Source organism: Aedes albopictus, chromosome 3, assembly GCF_035046485.1.
Source record: "Aedes albopictus strain Foshan chromosome 3, AalbF5, whole genome shotgun sequence".
NCBI lineage: Eukaryota > Metazoa > Arthropoda > Insecta > Diptera > Culicidae > Aedes > Aedes albopictus.
Window position 1 is genome coordinate 298,598,165 of NC_085138.1, and position 21,268 is coordinate 298,619,432.

The following is a 21,268-nucleotide window of genomic DNA, read 5'->3' on the forward strand; positions in this document are numbered from 1 at the left end:
AGCCAGCAACTTTTTGTATGGATCGTAACGCTACGCTGGACTCCCCCCTCCCCTTATAGCGTTACGTAATTTGTGTACGTAGCCATATTAACTGAGAGTTTTCTCTGCCAATGACTCAAGAGGTGGGTCCTCGGGTTATGTGGGGATCGTCCCACTAAAAACTTCTTCTCTCTCTTCTTTACCTTCGTATTACTCACGTTAGGGATGACTTCGAGAAGGGGGACCGTGCATGAGAACTCTACCCGACTAGATGGACATTACAAAATTATAACAAGCTGCGTTATTTTGTTACAATAAATTTTTATAACAAGGGTTGTTATAAAACATGTACCGTAAGTAGTTAAAATAACAAAAATTCTAACAAAGTTTCCACAAGAAAAGAACAAAAATGTAATAACTTTTGTTATGAACATAACAAAAATATTACAAAACTTGTTCCATGAAATATGATAGAATTTAACAAAATTATAACAAATTGCGTTATAATTCTTTGGCAACCTTTTAGGGTAAAACCCAAATTTTTATACTCATTTTTTGGGTAAATATTTTTAAGTGTGTTATTCTATTTTTAGAAAAAAAGGAACATAAAAAAAGTTTCCAGTACGTTATAAAATTTTCGGATCTGAACGAGATCCGAACCAAGACACCCACCATCGGTAGCAATCTGACGCCTTTGCCAATGAGGCCATCTCAACGTTTGAAGAGGGCAGTGATTGTAGCTTTACTGGCTCTACGTATTTCTAGTTTCCTCATTCAAATCCTTGTTTGTCAGACGCATACGAGCGGGGTAGTATGACGTCACATTGAGCTCGTTGACACATAACAGACTTGATGGCGTTAGTGATTTTGTTTTAATCTATCGCAATTATATCATATGCAGATATGATAACAGCTGTAGATATCATGCCGAGGACCTGGGATCGAATCCCACTCCCGACATACTCACAAAATGTGGGTTCTTCCTTCGGAAGGGAAGTAAAACGTGGGTCCCGAGATGAACTAGCCTAGGGTTAAAAATCTCGTTAATACAGACAAAAAAAAAGCTGTAGATATAATTTAGTTATATTCTACATTTTTTTTTTATTTTAAGCAATGAAATGAAATCTATCACATAAGGGGTCATCCATTAGCTTTATCGTCACTTTTGGATGAGGCGGAGAGAGTTGAAAATTTCCAATTTTCTCGTGACGTACTTAATAGATATTCCCTAAGGTCGAAGCAGAATATGTAGAGTAAACAAATTCCATGTTATAATTATTTAGTTCCACTTTTGCTTTCTCCATGTTCAATAACATTCACTACTTGGTATACTTGTTGGCGAAATTAGAACAGCAGTACTGTTTTGGTATTTAATGTAATCGATCTACTGTTTTCACGTGTAAAGATACGTCATTTGTATAAAATTCAACTCAAAAGTATTGGAAGGCATACAAAACTTAGTTCCATGAAACGGAAATATTATTCGTCCGGTCGCTAATTGCAGCACATGCAACATCCGTCGTTTTAGATAGGATGACTTTGTTCTATTCGTCTTGAGGGTTTTATCGGCCAAATTGCCTGAAACATCCCGCTCAACCAGTGAGAGATTTTCGATATCGATTGATATCGATTTGTATTGAATCGATGGCGAACACTATTCCAAAGTTGTTTTTCTTTGTTCTAACTTAGAGTTTATCGATAAAAACAACCCATTATCATCATTTCACGTTAGAAACTTCAATCGTTTCTACAAAATGAAGTTCACAATCTTCCTATAACTTTCGAACTGTTCGTCCAATCAAGTGAGTGATTGTTTTTGGGATATGCAAATCAAATGTGTTGGAAATAACATAATGTTGTTGATGGAGCATCGAACAACTTATGAAAATAGCGCATCTTCTTACATATTGAGAGACGCATGAAGTTAAATTCCGAAAATCTCAGAAACGGTTACTTTCAGAAAGGTTATTACAGTAGACGTTCGGTCAGCGCAAGCGGTTTAACTGCAATGCTTTTTAACTGCAAGCACCTCCAAATGTCAACATGGTGCGCCATGTTAGCCCAAATGAACAGACGGATGAAGTTCACGTTCATTTACCGTCAGTTAATGGTTTGTTGATACTGTTAGGCGTTCCAGTTATCGGGTTTTTGTTCGCTAAGTGAAACGTAAACATGTTGCAGTTATCGAACGTCTACTGTATCTTTGATATCCTACTAAAATTTGAAAATGGTCTGATAAAAAGTTCCATACGTTTTTCACGTTGTTTACCCGACTACCTATCGCGTAAGAATACAAACCTAAGGTTAACAGAGAAGAAGGAAAAGCTAATGATCTGATGAAGGGGAAGATTGTCAATGTATTCTTGATTTGAGGACGCAAAAAAGCGTAACGCAAGAGGGGGGGGGGCTGTTAAAACATGACGATTTCAGCGTTGCGTTCTAAATGAATGCTATAAGTTCTGTTTTATGGTTTTTGACTCGAGTGGTCAGTATTATAAAAATTATCAAACTATTTCTCGTCAATATAAAAAACCTAACACATTTTGAAATTATTTTGTTACAAAAAATGTAGCAAATACTACAATAAATGTCTTACGATATTTTGTTATAGACAATTATTTTGATATGTATAATGTAACAAATGCTGTTGTAAATCTGTTTGAATAAATAATAAGTTTTTTTGTAGTTTTGTTTTTCAAATACTAACAAATTTTGTTACAATTTTGTTATAACTATTCACATATACGGATCCTTCCAACAAAATTATACCAAATTGTGTTATTTCTAACAACGGTTGTAATAATTTTGTTATAATCTTGTTAGGAGCTTCTGGTCGGGTATGGGTTAGCGTTCCACCAAGTATCGTCTTGAGTTGTCCTTGTTGTCAAAATCAATGCTGACGTGATGCCACTTTCTGCGTGCCCAAGCATGATTGACCCCAAAAAGCTAGTTTTTATTATACATTTGGCTTTCACGAATTTTTATAATTCTCGGATACTTTTTCAAAACGACGTATCAACATAGGATTTGCGTGTATTATACGTCGTTTTGAAAAAGTATCCGAGAATTCTTGCTCAGCTCCTACAGAATTGATGTCAAAGAAGCAAATAACCACAAAACATTAGAGAATATGATGCCGTTTTAAAAAATCTAACATATTACATATATTAGGGTGGTCCAGAACAAAATCAAGAACAAAAAGGTTTTTCTGGTTCTAAATGTGATAATGGAACATGTGTATTATTCAATGTTATTGGCATGCGTTGTTCGGAGAAATTGTAGCAAACAAGTATATCAAATTTGTGACAAAAGAATTAAGTTTTGACAAGTTAGTTGAGTTTTGAGAGTAGTTATGATTTTTTGAAGATCGAAAATAGGCGAAAAATACAAAATTGATTTGATGCACTTCTTAACTTCAATGGCTGAAAGTTTGACCAGTCACTTCTTTCAGGATGCCAATCAAAATACGGGGGTGGACTTGAGAATCAGAGAACATTTTTGGAAAGCTGGACAGGCCTAGTGTCCATCTACCCTTGCTGGACAGGGGTCGCAGTACCGACCACTTTTGGTGAGTACCGGTATTACGGTACTGGGGCTGACAGTACCGGTAGTACCGGTAAAATACCGGTACTAGGATTTGTTTTTAACTAAAATGAAGAGTAATCTATTTTGCACAAAAAATCTGCAATTTACCAGGAATTTGTGAATTTCGATTTTGAGGGATGTCATTAAAGCTAACAAGAAAATACTAAATTAAACAAAAAGTATAGATAGACAAAAAAGATAGAAAGAAATGAGATGTATGAAACAGTTTTTGAAGCTTTTGTTTAGCTTATGCGCAGTTTCACAGGCAGTATCTTGGTCAGTCTAAACCTAATCAGGAGCAACCTTACATGTACCAAAATCAGATAGATAACTGCAAGGTGAAGATAGAAGAAGATTTAGGTATTTTTTTCTTAATGATGCTGTCAATGGATTCAAAAAGCTGATGAAATAATAAGAAACCCTAATCTTACGAGTTTTATTCTAAGCTAATAAATCCATTTCCAAAATTCAACGTTTATTAAACCAATCATTGCTATGATATCCTGGATTTGCAGAAAATAGCATATATGAGATGATTTTCAAATTACTTGGTTTTAAATGTCTTCGTTCATTTCCATTGCATATTGGCTATACTGTATTTCAAAACTTGTTATTGTTGTGTTATAGTTCATCACATATTTGTACATTTTCAATAGTAGAAAAATAACAAAACTTGGTCTTCAACAAAGTATGTTATTAAAATATTATTTAGTGAATGAATCTCAATAACTTGATCATAACAAAATGAGATTACCCAACAAAACATGTTATAAAAAAGTAATACTTCGATAAGTTAAAAATAACAAATTATGATATAAAAACAGGCTATGCGATTCTGTTGTTATGAATTTGATATTCTCCTCTGCTCGGGTAATAACCGGATTTCAGCGCTCCGGGAGAGATTTCACGGTACCGAAAGTACCGGTACCAAGGCTCAGTCAGTACCGGTATTTCGGTACCAGAAATTGGTCGGTAATACCGGTATTTTCGGTACCGGTACTACCGGTACTACATCCCTATTGCTGGAGTAATCCCATCCCTCTGTCACTTCAACATAGACGATATTCTGGCAATTCGTCATGCGCTCGAAGCACTCTACGTCCTCTGTCACCACTACTGCTATGAGCATCATGTCCACTAGCACGCATACCGCGTCTTCTGAGATCCTGCGATGTACACTGACCACCCTAAGGCACATTAGACTGTGGGTATTCTCAAGCAGAGATGCCAGATATACAGATTTTCCTGTATTATACAGATTTTTGACCTTCTATACGGACAAGATACAGAGTACAGAAAAATACAGATTTTTAAAATGTGATACAGATTTTTCCAAAAAGCATAAAATTTGAAGTTTTTTTCAATAAATTTAATGAAAACTTGATAAATTTCCGCTCAAACTAAATTATGAAAATCCGTTCATTTTCACACATGTATTAGAAAAATAAATACCAATAAAAATTAAAAAACCATCAAAAAATAGTACATTTTTTTTAGTTTCTATTGAAATCTAGGACTCTCGGTGTCTGCTTTACCCTTAAATACGGCGATACAGAAAAATCGGTATTGATACAGATTTTTGATGAAAATAATCTGGCATCTCTGCTTGCTAGTCGCTTCACGTTTCGTCTGCCCACTAGCGCACTCGGCCATGCAGCGACGCCATACTCTAGTATGGAAACCGCTACTGACGCGTGCAGTTTATGCTTACTTGAGGCTATTGCCGAGCTATTTGCCATTATCTTTGGCAATGCCATTATCGCCATGCTTGCCTTTTCGCAGATATATTTCACGTGACTGCCGAATTTCAGCTTATCATCGACCATGGGAGTTGATCGAAAACCCGCCTGTGGTGACTACTGCCTACTGTTCAAACTAACGCGCCTTAATCTCATTGTTCAGTGCCAGTTCCCGAGTAGAGGAAAAGAGCTCAATAATAGCATATTTTGATATGGAGATCAAAAAGTGATATGGGTTTGATTGACATAAGAAATAAAAGATCTAAAAATAAAATCAAAAATTTACTCCTGGAACATCATCGTCAAATCATATTTAGATTTTGTAAGATCTAACCAATAGCAGCGAGCTATTCATATGATCTGGAAATATCAAATTTTGATATTGTTCAGATGTTCCAGGAACATTTTTCAGATATTATTTTCAGATCTTTTATCTCTTATATCAATCAAACCAATATCATGTTTTGATCGTCAGTATTTTACCTCTACCCGGGTTTAGCCGTCCTGTAGGCCTACCTTCGCTCCATTCTACCCGCAACGGTGCGATCTCTTTCCATCCTCCTCCTAGCTCTAAGGCAGGATGCGTGGAGTTCTACGATTTCTGGACACCATCAGTATACCGGTTTGCGGCATTGCGGCGTCTCATGCACGGCTTAGGGTTGCGGCAAGGGGGTAGACAGCTTTGCTCAGAGCAAGCTTTTGTTGATCGAGCAACTGTGAGTTGCTCCCTGTTGCTCCCAAATTTGCTTAAACATTTTCCGCTGATCCAAGTAGTCAGACGTATGCCAAACATTCGACCCGTCAAACTTGGTTGGATCGGAAGTCTTAGGCATGAATCCTGAGCCATAAAATCTAAGATGATGGGACTTGGGAGTAGGAAACGTGAACTCTGCTATGACACGACATTCTTCAAACTCATAATGACCAAGAGAGCTACATACGTATCAGAGGCACGTGCTCCTCCTACACATCTCAAAGTCAGTTTTTTCCGGCGCCCAGCATTTCCCGGGCTCACAGAAACATGAACGAAACGACGAAACTCTAGTGAAAACTTGTGAGCTTCGTGATTAGTGGTCGTCGTCGAACCGTTTCGTAAGCCTTGGAGTATGGGTTCGAATTCCCCGCTCCAGTCGGTGAAAATTTCAAATGAAAAATTCTCCACTGAAACACTATGCGTTTCGTGTGTTGTCCGTTGTTCGATGTCAGTGATCGTAAAATCTAGGTAACCTCTGGTTGAAAACGATGTAGTCTTTCTTTTTAACTCCTAGTCAGTTACAAGCTGAGTTCTGCATATTGCAGACACTCCTTTTTCACACCCGTAGGTGAATTCCGGTGCACAACTTCTTAGAAACATAAACCACCAGAAAGAACATCTTCTTTTATTTATGCCAGATTTGGTTCACGGAATTGTAGAATTAATTATATTTTGCAACATTTAAACAAGAAATAAACACAAATGAACATCGATGAGGTTTCCTGATACCCTGCTAGCGGTACGGATATTTTTCGCAGCGTAAATAAACAAATCCTATGGTTGCCATGTACAGCTAACGCTATGTGTAACTCCGAGCAAAGCGAGTTGCTCAGAGTTACTCAAAAGCTACTCATGATCAGCCTCGAGAGCAAAAGCTGTCTTCCCCCTTGGGTTGCGGCTATTTAGATCATCACTGGATAGATCGCCGGTGTTACCCTCCATAGGCAATAGCTCCACAAATGCCGGCTTATCGAAGAGGTAGGTCAGCTATCCCCGAACCCCGATGACTGTGGATGACCTTCGGCCATGTTCCTCCATGTTCTACCCTGAATCGAATCGTCAGATGATCACTGTACCCATCGTCGACCGTTCCCACTATAGTTTCTTTTGTCGCCTACGTTCGCGATATCCACTTTCAGTCTAGCCATAGCCTCGTCATTAGTCGAGCGGCTATAACACTTAATCACCCAGGCGTTGAAATCTCCACCGATGACCATGAGACTTAATCCCACTAGTGTACTTGAAAGCGAATCCAGCATAGACGAGAACTGATCTATCGGCCACCTGGGGAGACATAACAAATGCAGTAGTACACTCTATTGATCTTCGCTATTGCTATTATAGTACGCCCAGTTAATCTTAGCTATTGTGAAGCCCTCAACGGGGTGTACTACTATAACAACTGTTGTGCGGCTTCACGACGGTCAGGTTGACCTGTGCAAGCTGCATTATCGTCGGTTGATTCGCTCCCCCCGCGTGCCTCGACATATTGGTCCGCCCGTCGTGTGGCCCATTTTGGTGCCGAGCTGCAGCACTACCTGGCGACTTGGCCTTCTACTTTGCTCTTCATATAGAGGTTGCTCCTGCCAGGACCCTTACATGCCCACGACTTGTGTCCTTGCTCGAAGCACTTGAAGCACGCTTCTGGTGGATCGTAGGTGTTTAGTGGGCACACCGACCAGCCAACTCTGATCTTGCCGACTGCGGTCGCCTTGTTCACCTCCCCAGCTTGATCGTGTCGATCAGCATACCTGCCGTGTCCTTCCGCATACAGATCGATGCACTTAGTGCATCTACCTCACCCTGCTGCTTGAGTGCGGCTACGATTTCCAACCGCGGGCTCGGATCCAACCCAGTAGACCGACGCCACGACAGCACCGCTACCGGGACTTCCTCTCCGCGGCCACTTAATCGCTGTAAGGGTCGATCTCGACCGCAGCCGCAGGACACCGGTTGACCTACGAAGCCGACTTCGAATCCCTGGTTCACCTCTTGTAATGCATCTGGGCTAGCCATTCTCCGAGTCCACGCGCCACCTCCTCTGTAGTTCCCAGACGATATGGGTGATAGCCGATGAAACGGCATTCCAGCTAACCTCGTCCCTACACATCCTCTGGACCTAATTGTCCGGAGTTGTGTCCTACCCGCATGTGGCAAGCATGCGGTCACGTATTGTGCGAAAACGCGGGCACACGAACAAAACGTGTTCCGCCGTTTCCTCTAAACCATTGCACACTGGGCATTGAGGAGAATCCGCATGCTCGAAACGGTGTAGATACTCTCGGAAGCAATCATGACCTGTCAGATCCTTACAGGTGGAATCCCAACAAACAAAAGTAGCTGCATAATAGCTTATGGAACAAACGCTTATGTGGAAGTGGTTGATTAAGCTCTTATACAGCAAAATTGTTAGATGGGAATGTAACTTCCCCGTGGCACCTATTAATCCAACTATCTACCCTCGGTATCAACCTATGGGGCCACCAGCATTTCAGCGGTGTTTTGAGGGGTTTTCAGGTGCGTTTCAGGGGGTTGCAGAGGCATTTCAAATTGATTATAATGATTTAAAGGGCGTTTCAAAAAGATTACGGAGGTTTCAAGGGCGTTTCGAGGCGTTTCAGGTCAGAGCCGTATCATGAGGTTTCGAGAACACCCTTAAATCAAAGGTCATTTCAGGAGCGTTCCAAAAGATATTGTGAGGGGGTCTCTGAAAATCCTCTGAAACTTCTCTTTTTATCGTTTCATCCGGAATCTTCCTAAAACCCACGTGAATCCCATGTAACGCACCTGCGAAACTCCGAGACCACCGAAAACGTCTCCGAACACCTCTGAAACCTGCTGAAAATGCTCTGGAACTTCTTTGAATGACTTCCTGAAATCCCCCTAAAAACCCCTCGACCTCATGTAACGCATCCGAAACCCTCGGGGGGAAAACGCCTGCAGAACGCCTCCGAAATTCAACAAAAATCCTCGGAAACTCCCTGAAAAGCCTATGAAATGCCACTAAGACCCCCTCGGATTGCATGTAACGTACTAACTCTCAGAAACCCACGAAAACGCCTCCGTAACGCCTCTCAATCCCGCCGAAAATGCTCTGATACTTCCGGAAATTCCACAAGGATTACCCTACATCCTCTCGAACCTCATGTGATGCACCTGAGACACTCTAAAGCCCCAAAAACTCCTCCGTAACGCTTCCGTAACGCCTCCGAATCCCGCCGAAAATGCTCAGAAACATCCTGAAATGTCTCCAAAATCCCCCTTGGACCACATGTAACGCATCTCCTTAACCCCCGAAAACGCCTCTGAATCCCACCGAAAATGCAGAAACCCAGAAACCCTCCCGGACCCTATGTAACGCACAAGAGGGTCTCCAAGTCCCCCGAAAACGGCTTCTAAACGCCTCTTGAATCAGCCTAATAATGCTATGAGACTTCCTAATATGCCTCCATAAACCTCTTAAGACCCACTCGGACCCCATGTAACGCTCGTGAGAACCTAGGAAACCCCCTAATACGTACATGTAACGCCTCCAAATCCTGTCGAAAATTCTCTGTAACTCTCTGCAATGCTTTCCAAAACCCTCTCAGACCCCCAAAAACCCCCTGAGATCTCCTGGTACGCCACTGGAACCCCTGAAACGCCCCTGCCACCTCTCTTTGCTCTTTCCTATAAAGACCCCTTGGCCGCCGTTGCAATAGTAACCGTCTGTATTAAATTTACATAAGCACAATACTGGTTCTGTGTAGCTTTTACTCTTTTTATGCAGGGCATACAAAATGCAAAAATAAAAAGTGCATGAAAATGACATACACAAAAAGAGGTTTTATGTAACTCAAAGGCGCTCTCCTTTATCTTCTTCTGTATGGCTCTACGTTCTCACTGGAACTTGGCCTGCCTCTCTCCAACTTAGTGTTCTTTTGAGCACTTCCACAGTTATTAATTGGAGGGCTTCCTTTGCCTGCCATTGCATTAATTTTGTTCCTTGTGAGGTAAGCACAATGATACACTATGCCCAGGGAGTCGAGAAAATTTTCCCGACCGGAACGGGATCGAACCCGCCGTCTCCGGATTGGCGATCCATAGCCTTAACCACTAGGCTAACTGGAGGCTAGCGCTGATAACAAATTGAAACAGCTTTGTATTCAGGGCGTTTATTGATCAATAAGAGATCGCAAATCTGATTATACTACATGATATACCTTATGTGTCGCATTCTATGAAAATGTTAGAGGAAGTAAAAAGAGAACTGAAAAATATTTACAAATATTAGATATAAATGACAAATGGTAGCTATGCTCAAAACACCTATACATCCAGTACATCACGGTACTTGATGCCTGTAAACTCGCCTAACTGTAGATCAAGATTAACAGCATTCCGTGAACTTAAATAATGTTCAATAGAAACGTAATTACCGAGTAGGATACGTTCAGAAGATTCCCAAACAATTCAACCGATATTACCGACAAACCACCACAGCTGAACTCCGCACTGGATTGTGTACGCATCATCATGATCATCAGCATTGTTCGCAGTTCGGTATACTCCAAGTGGTGCTCCTTTGAGTGCGGTATTGCGGTGATCAGCTTCATTATGTGCACCGCGATCTGTTCATTCTTAGAATTATTTATGATAAAATAAAATTCCAGTAAAAAAATAAAAGTAACTTACTACATCCTGAAAAGAGTTGATGACCCAGCACCAGAAGTAGCATTTTAAAAAGTACACCGATACGGCCATCAGTATCATAGCCGAACCGATGGAAAACTCCGTTTGAAGAATCACGAAAATGTACGTGCCGATCAGAACCATTGCGTGAAAGTAGAGAACGAAGAAGAATACCTCGACAAATGGTTGAAATTTTTTAATTTTCCTGCGAAGAAACAGAAAAAAAAACATCAAATGGAAGGATTTTGAGCTATTTTAAATAAAGCATTTGCTTACTCAAGAAGCTCAACGTGGCGACTTATTTTCCGATAGATATGGTGTTGTAGGTTCCTGAAGCTATCTTCATCGATATTCTGATTCCTTTGTGTTCCAGAGACAGGAATGCGTCCAAAACAAGATGATTCAGAATGTTGTACTGTGCTTTCAAGATCATTTGCGAAAATCATCATCTCTGTTTTGAATCCGTCAAGTATCGATGTTATAAGCGCCGTACTGGAAATAATTTTACACGGCCATGCTGGAGAAATTGTGAATTTGAAGAAATAGTACAATACATTCGAGAGCGGAATCGAGCTTGACAAAGCAAAAAGTTCATCAATCTGCGCACTTGGAATTGTCATCATCAATAACATGTTCAAAGATACAAGTCCAATCGCAGCACACACAATTTGAATTTTCCGAAAATAGGATTTCCTTCTTTGACGGTCATATACACTGTCGAGGACGATAGTAGCTTGTTTGTTAAGAAAATGTTGCGCATGTTCAATTTCATCCGTATACTTGGCGACTATAAAATCTTTCACATGGCCCATAAACACTTCCAAAGCAATCATAAGGAACCACGAAAACTCGCCAAAGTTATCTCGACGATCCAGATGTGCTATTGCGTTCGAAAAGAGATACACTGTATGATAATGGCACATCCAGTGGTAAACTTTCCAGAGAGGCAGCAATCGTTTATGACGACGATTTTTTGGCACAAATCTCGTTCCTGATGATAACAAAGAATTTTTACAATGAAGTTAACCATATAAAGCACTTAAATCTGACCGGCAAATGCAACAATGTAATCCAGTAAGCGGAAATAATCATTCCCAGGCTCACTGGGCCACAGAAAGTCTTTGCAAGATTTCCAATCCTGCTGCACTTTTCTTTTCAGTATCCTGACCTGGTTCATTTCTGATCGTGGTTCAAATAGAACTGAGTTAAAAGCAGAACAAAGTGTTCTATAAATCTGTCTATAGTGACTAAAGATACCTTATTTTAGACTACCGCCAGCTTTGTAAATTTGAAGCAACTGATGATGGAAAAGTTAAGCACATAAGAAAATTGTCGGTTATTACAAAAGCTGAGAAAAGTGGCATGTAACATATATTTTGCATAATCTTTGATGTGATAATGTCACACCACTTAGTGAAATATTCGTGTGTGTTTTAGAATAGGTGTGAATTAATCATTATGCCGCAGGTGACGGTAAATAACGCCGATCAAAGGTAAAAGCAAAGGGATAAACTCATACCCAACACAGCCTCTAATTTATTGTTTCTTCAAGGTGTGATTGTGGTGGTTGAGTTTTTGTGTAAAAAAGTGGAAGAAATATTGTAGGATTTGTAGGAAAAGGAATTATCCAAAAATTATGAACGAAAAGTCGTGAAAATAATTAATAAGTTCTGACGTGTAATCATGCACTGTATCGATAAATTTGGACCATCGATTGAAAAATTGGGCTGCAAAATGGTGAGTCGACAAGAAGCGTTCAATATACACTACCCGTCATAAGTATTCTCACAAATAGTATTATAGCGCATAACTTGCGAACGGAAGGTCCGATTTTGGTCGTGTTAGTTTTGTTCTGTTAGTTTTCATCCAAGGAAGGTTTATGAGGCTAAAACATGGAAAAGTTGAGAGTTTCCGAAAATCGATTTTCTATACCTTTTTCACCGGGGACTTGAGCTTGGATAGAAACTTGAAACGTCAAAAAACACAGTAGGTAAGACAAAGTTTGCCGGGTACAGCTGGTGTTATGTAAAGTTAACACATTTCACCACACTTCAAAAAATGAGACAACTTTACGTTAAGTTTTTGTATGTAAATTTCAACAAATAGGGGAACCAACATATTTTGGACACAGCAACGAGCCTATATTTTTTGGACACTTACGGCAAAAACAAATGAAAGTGTCCAAAATATATTGGCGTAACGCTGTGTCCAAAATACGTTGATTCCCCTATGTGTGGTTCAATGCAGTAAGTATCATTTATTTTGTTTCAGATAAGCCAAGAAGAATTAAAATTGAATGGAAGATGACAAGATATCCACAAATCACTTTTCCATGTTTCACGATAGTGACCCCAAACTATTGGCCGATACATGATTTTGAGGGGTGACCCCAAACTTCTGATCGATGACATCAAGGATTAATTTACTTAATAACTTTTTTCTAGATTTTTTTAGCTAAGTTCTGTAAAAAGCAGTTGAAAGCTAATAGAAAATGGGTTACATTACCGCTCTCATCTTAAAATTTGGTCGACCCAATTTCCAGCGACACTGCCGTAAGTTTATATTCATTTTTTTAGAAAATTTGGCAACTTTGGGATAAGTTTACATACAAAATCTTTAAAAAAAAAGTTTCTTTTAAATCAAGTTCAAAGTTTCTGTTCCGGCAGCACTTACCATACGGGAGATTGTGAACTCATCGTTAGCAGTGGCCAGGACAGCATTATCCGTTGGAGAATTGCGTCAATCTTGTCTTAGAGTCACTGATAAGCTCCAAATCTCAGTGCTTTGGAAACGGACGAGAAGGAGGCAACTCAACCACAGAGAACAGACATCCAAGCTAGAACAAATTTCATTCGGAAATTTGTGTAAGGATTTGAATCTTTACTTGAGTAAGGTTGCAAACCAATACACGATGACAACACTAACGCCACCAAACACCATATTGCCACAGTCAGTGGTGAATTAAACATTTCATGTGGTGAATTAAATTAGTATGGGAAATTAACCGATTGCAGCGCCACGCTATTGCCACTTGTGTTGCCGATTTCAAATGGCCGTTAAATTCCTTACACAGTTTTGGAACTGGACTTGGATGTCTGTTCTCTGTGATTCAACACAGTGGACTGCACCACCTACGAGTTTGTGCGACTTGCTTAAGGCGAAACTGGAAGCATTTTCTCACTTTTTGGTTTTTGATTTTTCATTAAATAACGATGCAATATTTTCAAAATCGGTTTTCGTGCACATGTAGAGTATGGATCAAGGTATCTTCTGATTTTTTTTGTAGTGGAAAATGTTTTTCGTTTTTGCAGAAACCATTTTTGAACAAAATTTCACAAAAAAATGGTTTTTGTAAAAATGGAAAACTTTTTCCACCTAAAAAAAAATTCAGAAGATACCTTGTTCCATATTCTACATGTGTACGAAAACCGATTTTGAAAATATTGCTTCGTTATTAAATACAAAATCAAAAACCGAAAAAATGAGAAAATGCTTCCAGTTTCACCTTAATGCTAATGTTAAACAATACAGTGCATGAAGTGAACTGATCACATCTGCATCAGCAAAAAATGGAGACGGAGCCTTCTTAATATGCGGAATAAAGGTAGCATTGACATTGCGTCCGACCATTATCTCGCAATCGGCGAGATCCGGCTGCGTATTGCTAGGATCCACTAACAAGAGGTGAACATCGGGCGTCAGTTCAACACACTCCGACTGGACGACGGTGCTGTGAAAAGATCATTTGCCGAGGAACTGGGAAACCGTGCTGCGGATATACCGGAAGGTGGAGGAAGCGTAGAAAATCAATGGAGTGCCTTCAAGAATGCCTTTATCGTCACAGGCGAGAATATTTGGGTGAGCTACGCATTAAGAGAAAGCATTGAATCACAGATGACACCTGGAGGAGAATAGAGGAGCGAAGGAACGCCAAAGCCACGATAGAACGAGCGAAAACACGAGGAGCCAACTGAAATGCTGGTTCGAGCACTTTGGAAACCTCCACGTCACCACCACCTCAGCATGATCAGCAGCATGAGACGCGCTTGTAAGGAAACAAAATAAATCCTCGCTCCAGTCGGCTTTTTGGACTCCATTTAGGTCCCATATGACCTGTACAAAATTTTAGCACACTCGGTGAAACTATAATTTAGCGCAAGCGGTTCAAATTTTGCATGATATTTGCTATGGAAAATGTTGCACTAGCAGAAAATGACTTTGAATAGGCTGATGACGTTGCTCTCTTAGCACAACAGCGCTCTGATATGCAGAGTAAGCTCGATGATCTTGCCGATCGCTACTCGTCTGCAGGTCTTACCATCCAACGTCAACAAGACCAATTCGTTGCATGTAAACACGGTCTACCCTCTCAGTTTTATGGTGGAGCCTCGTAGCCGTGCGGTTAGGGTCCCCAAGCTTATAATCTCACCATGCTATGGGGTAAGGGTTCGATTCCCGCTTCGGGCGTTGAAACTTTTCGTGAGAATAGTTTCTTTCCCGTTTCCACTGGTGTATGCTCCGTTTGTCCGTTGTCTAGCGTTAAGTTTAATACAGTCTGTACAGCCGAAAGCTAAAGACGTTGTCCGTGTCTTTTTTTTTTTATTTAAAAAAAAAAACCGAGCTGTCCGTCCCGTTTTAATCTGCTGCAACTTTGACAATCATCAATATTTTTGGCTGAAAATTTTACCACTTTAATATCAATGTATTGATAATGTATGGACAAAATTTCAAATTGATAGAAATTATATATTTTGAGTTATAACAACTTATATGAAAAAAATCATTTTCGGACATTCCTTTTTCAAAAATCCGTATTTCAGTGAAAATTTTAAGTAGCTTCATAAAAATTTCACTGCAGCGTCAGTAAATATAGGAAATATTGTGGTCAAAATTTGAAATGTTTTCATCCAGCGGTTTGGGCCATAGAAATCGTTAAAGTTGAAGTACCACTGTGGGTGCCTACAGTTTTCACTCCATATTGACCACGCTGAAACACCAGTGCAGAAAAAAAGCCGAGGTAAATTCGTTCCATTAATGTTTAGATCTAAGTTTTAATAAACAATCCATATTATATGACTTATTTTTATAAATTTTCGTGTGGTCTGCTAGTTGTTTATGACATTCTACACTCATTCCTTACCGATCGCTTTCAGCAGCCGGTTGTGTTTACCGTGTCTCATCGCAGGCAAACAATTTCGTAGCCGGTGGAGTTTTTTCTCCACAAAGTGGTTTTTATATCGTGCGCTATTCCCACCGAGGACGAAAGTGATTTGCCTAAGGCGATTAACGCGATCGTCGTGAAGGAAGTCGACACTATACGTGTACGATTCCACCGGTAATTAAAAACCCACGCCACCGTTTGTGGGCAACAGTTTTCATCGAGGGCGGCGCGGCGGCGAGTACGACGAGAGGGACAATCATCAGCAACGCCAGCTTGTGTGTATCCGAGTCGTCATCACCGTGCTACCTACAGTACTGTATCAATAGATAAGTATTTTCGATATACGCTCTCGCCTCATTGTTCCCATTCCACAGTCTATCACGTGAACACGAGATAGTTGTCTGACTGCTATTCTATAGCAGTGGTTCCCAACCCACGTTCTGTGGAACAGTATAAAAACTTGTAAAAAGTTTTCAAAGTTATATTTTTTGGGTTTATTTATTTTTCATTTTGTTCTCTCGTTTTTTAATTACTTTTGACACTGCATAGCGTGTGCGTCAAAGTAAACATAAATTGAATTTTCGCGTTAACATGGACGATCCGAATGGAGGCGGATCGCCTCCTAAAGATATTATTGCTCGGACGCGGTTTTACCAGCCATCTTCGCCTGGGCCTTGGGTTGTCTATTTCCGGCGCAAATGCAAACCTTTGAATGTGCTCTCAATCTCTCGAGAGCTGACGCGTAAGTATCCCGGGACTGTTATTCACCAAGTGAAACAGTCCAAGCTGCGTGTAACCGCACCTAGTTACAAAGCAGCAAATGAAATTGTCCAGCACGAGTTGTTCTCATGTGAATATGCCCTATACATAAATGCACGAGAAGTGGAGGTGGAGGGGAAGATCCTCGACGAAACGCTGACCTGCGATGACATCAAGACCGGTGTAGGCCGGTTCAATAATAGGTCGATCGCTGATGTGAGTATTCTTGATTGCAAACCTCTTCAAAAGGCATCCATGGAAGGTGACAAGAAAGTTTACTCACCGTCAGGGTTATTTCGAGTGACATTCCCAGGCTCCGTCCTCCCGGAATTTGTGGTAATTGATAATGCTTTTTACACAGTACGTCTTTTTAGGCCGAAGGTATTTAATTGTACCAAATGCAAGCAGTTTGGTCACAGTGCTAGCTTTTGCGACAACAAGCCCCGTTGTGGCAAATGCAACCAAGCTCATCTCGACGAGTCTTGCACACAGGAAGCTGAAAAATGTAGCTACTGTGGTAAAGAACTTCACGACTTGCAAAAATGCCCGGCCTATAAAAAGCGTGTTCAAAATGAGAGTCGCTCCATAATTAAGCGCTCCAAGAAGACATACGCGGAAATGGTGAAATCATCGAATCCGCCCGCTATAATGTCTGAGTCAGCTGTCCCAGTTGAAAATCCCTATCAGGAGTTGTCTTCCGATGATCAGGACGATGGCGAAACTGATGAGGGTGGATCCTTTTCGGAGGTACACGCATCCGGTAAAAGGAAGTCACCATCTTCCCCGGGATTGCGCCGAAAGGTTTTCTTAAAGTCTTCCCTCAAAAGTTTGACAACTACCAAAGGAGGCGGAGGGAATTTAAAAACTCCGAAGAAGCAGGTCTCTGATGGTGCAGTTCCTTGCTGCATCAAGGACCTAGAACCTCCGCCTCCAACTGTTAAGTATACTTCAAAAAGAAATACTCGACAAGGTGGCAAGAAAAAAGCCACAAAAGCTCCTCGAATTTCAGCAAAATCTATCAAGCCCAAACGAGGACTGTTCACTTTTAGGGCCCTTGTGGATCGCTTATATGATGCTCTCGGACTTTCCAACTCCTTCAGGCATACTAGACATTTTTCTCCAAGCAGTAGAAGAGTATCTTCGGAAATTGACACAATCATGGCCCCTCCTTGCTTCGATCATATCTTTTGATGGATAATTCATCAACCGAGGTTCAAGATATGATCACTGTGCTACAGTGGAACTGTCATAGTTTAAAACCTAAATTGGACCTGTTTAAATTTTTGGTTCACAACTCTAATTGTGATATATTTGCACTTTGTGAAACATGGCTTTCTTCTGAAGACGAACTCAACTTCCACGACTTCAACATTATTCGCCAGGACCGAGATGACCATTACGGAGGAGTACTTTTGGGGATCAAAAAAAGTTACTCATTTTATAAAATTCCAATCCCAACTCATCCTGGCGTAGAAATCGTCGCTTGCCAAATAAACGTAAAGGGTAAAGATCTTTGCGTAGCTTCCGTTTACATTCCTCCAAGAATTTCAATTAACCGCCGTCATCTTTGGAATGCGGTTTCTGCACTATCACATCCAGTTTTAATTCTGGGTGATATGAACGCACATGGTACAGGGTGGGGCGAACCATATGACGATAATAGAGCGGTCATTTTCTATGATTTGTGCGACGATTTCAATTTGAACATTTTAAATACAGGTGAAGTGACACGTATTGCATCTGACGGCAAAGAAAGCCGTCTCGACCTATCACTGGGATCAAGTTCACTATCATTCGATTGCTTGTGGAAGGTAATCGAGGATCCTCATGGTAGTGATCACTTGCCCATAATAACCACCATAAAGCATAATAGTGAAAGGTCAGACCAACCAATTCAGGTTCCTTTTGACCTCACAAGGAATATCGATTGGCAAAAATATGCAGAAGCGGTATCTTTTGGCATCGAATCATTCAATCCCCTCCCACCTTTGGATGAATATCGATTCCTGTCAGAACTGATATACAAGAGTGCATTAGAATCACAAAAACGACGTGTTCCAAGTGCAACCTTCAAAAGAAGACCAGCCACACTAGGCTGGGATGATGATTGCACCCAGTTGTATCTTAAAAAATCTGATGCTTTCAAAGCTTTTCGTAGGCATGGTACTTCAGATCTTTATCAAGAGTATGCTAAGCTCGAAAAACAGCTGAAGAACCTGCTGAAAGCGAAAAAGCGTAGTTATTGGCGACACTTCATTGAGGGCCTCTCTAGAGAAACTTCAATGGCAACGCTTTGGAGAGTGGCTCGCAACATGCGAAACCACTCTTCTTCTAACGAGAGTGACGAATACTCCAACCGTTGGATATTTAGCTTCGCGAAAAAGGTCTGCCCAGACTCAGTCCCAGCACAACCGATATCTTGGGAAACATCCTCAAGAGACAGTTCTCTGGACAGACCCTTCACTATGCTGGAATTTTCTATGGCTCTTCTTTCATCAAACAATTCCGCTCCGGGACGCGATATGATCAAGTTCAATCTTCTTAAAAATCTTCCAGATATCGCGAAAAGACGATTACTGGACCTGTTCAACTCATTCATGGAGAACAACATCGTTCCGCCAGAATGGAGACAGGTCAAAGTAATAGCTATTCAAAAGCCTGGTAAACCAGCGTCTGATCATAATTCATACCGCCCAATTGCTATGTTATCATGTTTAAGGAAATTGTTAGAAAAAATGATCCTATCGCGACTCGACCATTGGGTTGAATCTAATAATTTGCTTTCAAATACACAGTTCGGGTTTCGCAAGGGCAAAGGAACAAACGATTGTCTAGCGTTGCTTTCAACAGATATTCAACTGGCCTTTGCGGAAAAGGAGCAACTGGCTTCAGTTTTCTCGGATATTAAGGGCGCCTTTGATTCAGTTTCCATAGGAATATTGTCAGAAAAACTGCACAATAGTGGACTTCCAGGAATTTTAAATAATTTCTTGTATAATTTGTTGTCAGAAAAACATATGAGCTTCAATCTCGGACAACTGACAACTTCCAGAATTAGCTACATGGGCCTGCCCCAAGGCTCATGTTTAAGTCCCTTGCTTTATAATTTTTATGTGAAAGACATTGATAGCTGTCTGGAAGGACAATGCACGCTAAGACAACTTGCAGATGATGCTGTGGTTTCTCTAAAAGGCCCACATGCAGAAATGTTGCAAAGACCATTGCAAAGTTCCTTAAACAATCTGTCCATTTGGGCAAGAGATTTGGGGATCGAGTTTGCTCCGCAAAAAACTCAATTGGTTGTGTTTTCCAGAAAGCGGAACCCAGCCCAACTGAAACTTAATCTTTTGGGAATAGAAATCGACCAATCTTTGACTTCGAAATACCTTGGGGTCTGGTTTGATTCAAAAGGCACTTGGGGTACCCAAACTAAGTATTTGGTGCAAAAATGTCAACAAAGGATCAATTTTCTACGCACAATTACCGGAACATGGTGGGGTGCTCACCCGCCCGGATAAAAACTAACCATAGGGTGTTTGGTGGAAACCATTCCTGCACCATACAGTGTACCAGCTACAATAATGTATATTGTAATGAAATGGTTCACTAAAAGCTTCGCACTATACATTTACATTCGGTTTTTATGTAACAATATATTATACTGTTTTTCTTACGTTTGAACCATTCACTTTTCCGAAACATTATTTTTCCGTGCATTATTAATTATTTATTCAGTTTCTCCGTGCTTTGTTTTGTTGATGTTTGTGACTTTTTTGATGCAAAAAGTGAATAAGTTGAAACATCAATTTAAAAGTAAAAAGAAAATCGCGTTAAGTACTGTTCCTTTGAATTCCACTAAGAATCAAAGGAACAGTACTTAACGCGATTTTTTTTTACTTACGGATATTCCCCTAACAAGCCCAGGTTAATCATCATCATTAATTTAAAGTCAATAAAATGTTAAAATAAGTAGTAAACCAGATCTCTTAAGAACTGCAGATCCAAGAGATATGGTGGACTAGGTATGTAGAGTGCGATGAGAGGAATACGATTGACGTACTTTATCGTAGAGCCATCTTTAACATATGGACTGGACTGAATACTGAAAGAAATTCTAATATAGGTTCGTCTGTGGGTTCGCTTTTTAACCTAACTTATACTTGAATCGAACTTGACAGTTTTCTCATGAGTTGTTATGTATTTCCCCGTGTATTTCAAACTTTAGTCAAACTGGAGCCTCAATATTGCAATAACGGTTAAGCACGCTGTAATGATACTTATGTACCTCGTCACCCACTTCATGCAACTACATTAGTGGTCTAATAATACTTAGCGCGCTCGGCATAGTTCCATCATGCCGCTCAAAGTGTTGCCACAAATAATGCTTAGTTTGCGAAACCCAGTTATCTGGCTAGTGGGGCATGGGAGCCTAAGCTTCAACTGTTAATGCAATCAGAGACTACTCAGACCTCGACTCAGACTTAGACGTGGGCGATCCAATATGAAGGGTTATCCAAAACGCTCTGGAGAATTCCCAAAGCGCATTCTCATAATGCTAGTAAGCCTAAGATGCCATTAACAGGAGAAAAATGACAAGATAATATAACATTATATGGTTTA

The 21,268-nt window shown here is 40.4% G+C and overlaps 2 protein-coding genes across 3 annotated transcripts in view; one reads left to right on the plus strand and one right to left on the minus strand.

Moving 5' to 3' along the window:
- LOC109405268 (uncharacterized) overlaps positions 1 to 21,268 on the plus strand; it is a 314,995-nt gene that overhangs the window by 21,623 nt on the left and 272,104 nt on the right. The window lies entirely within an intron of this gene.
- LOC109418637 (odorant receptor 49b-like) lies at positions 10,215 to 11,907 on the minus strand. The gene is made up of 4 exons (XM_062859099.1): positions 11,779 to 11,907; positions 11,005 to 11,719; positions 10,732 to 10,933; positions 10,215 to 10,676 (listed from the first exon to the last, which is right to left on the minus strand). Exons 1-4 carry the CDS (start codon positions 11,903 to 11,905, stop codon positions 10,446 to 10,448), a joined length of 1,275 nt encoding a protein of 424 aa, XP_062715083.1. The 5' UTR covers positions 11,906 to 11,907; the 3' UTR covers positions 10,215 to 10,445.

Coding starts and splice junctions, on each gene's coding strand:
- LOC109418637 (XM_062859099.1), bottom strand. CDS start 11,905: ATGAACCAGGTCAGGATACTGAAAAGAAAAGTGCAGCAGGATTGGAAA. Junction 10,934..11,004: donor CGCCACGTTGAGCTTCTTGA/GTAAGCAAATGC, acceptor GTTTCTTCGCAG/GAAAATTAAAAAATTTCAAC. Junction 10,677..10,731: donor TCAACTCTTTTCAGGATGTA/GTAAGTTACTTT, acceptor AATAATTCTAAG/AATGAACAGATCGCGGTGCA.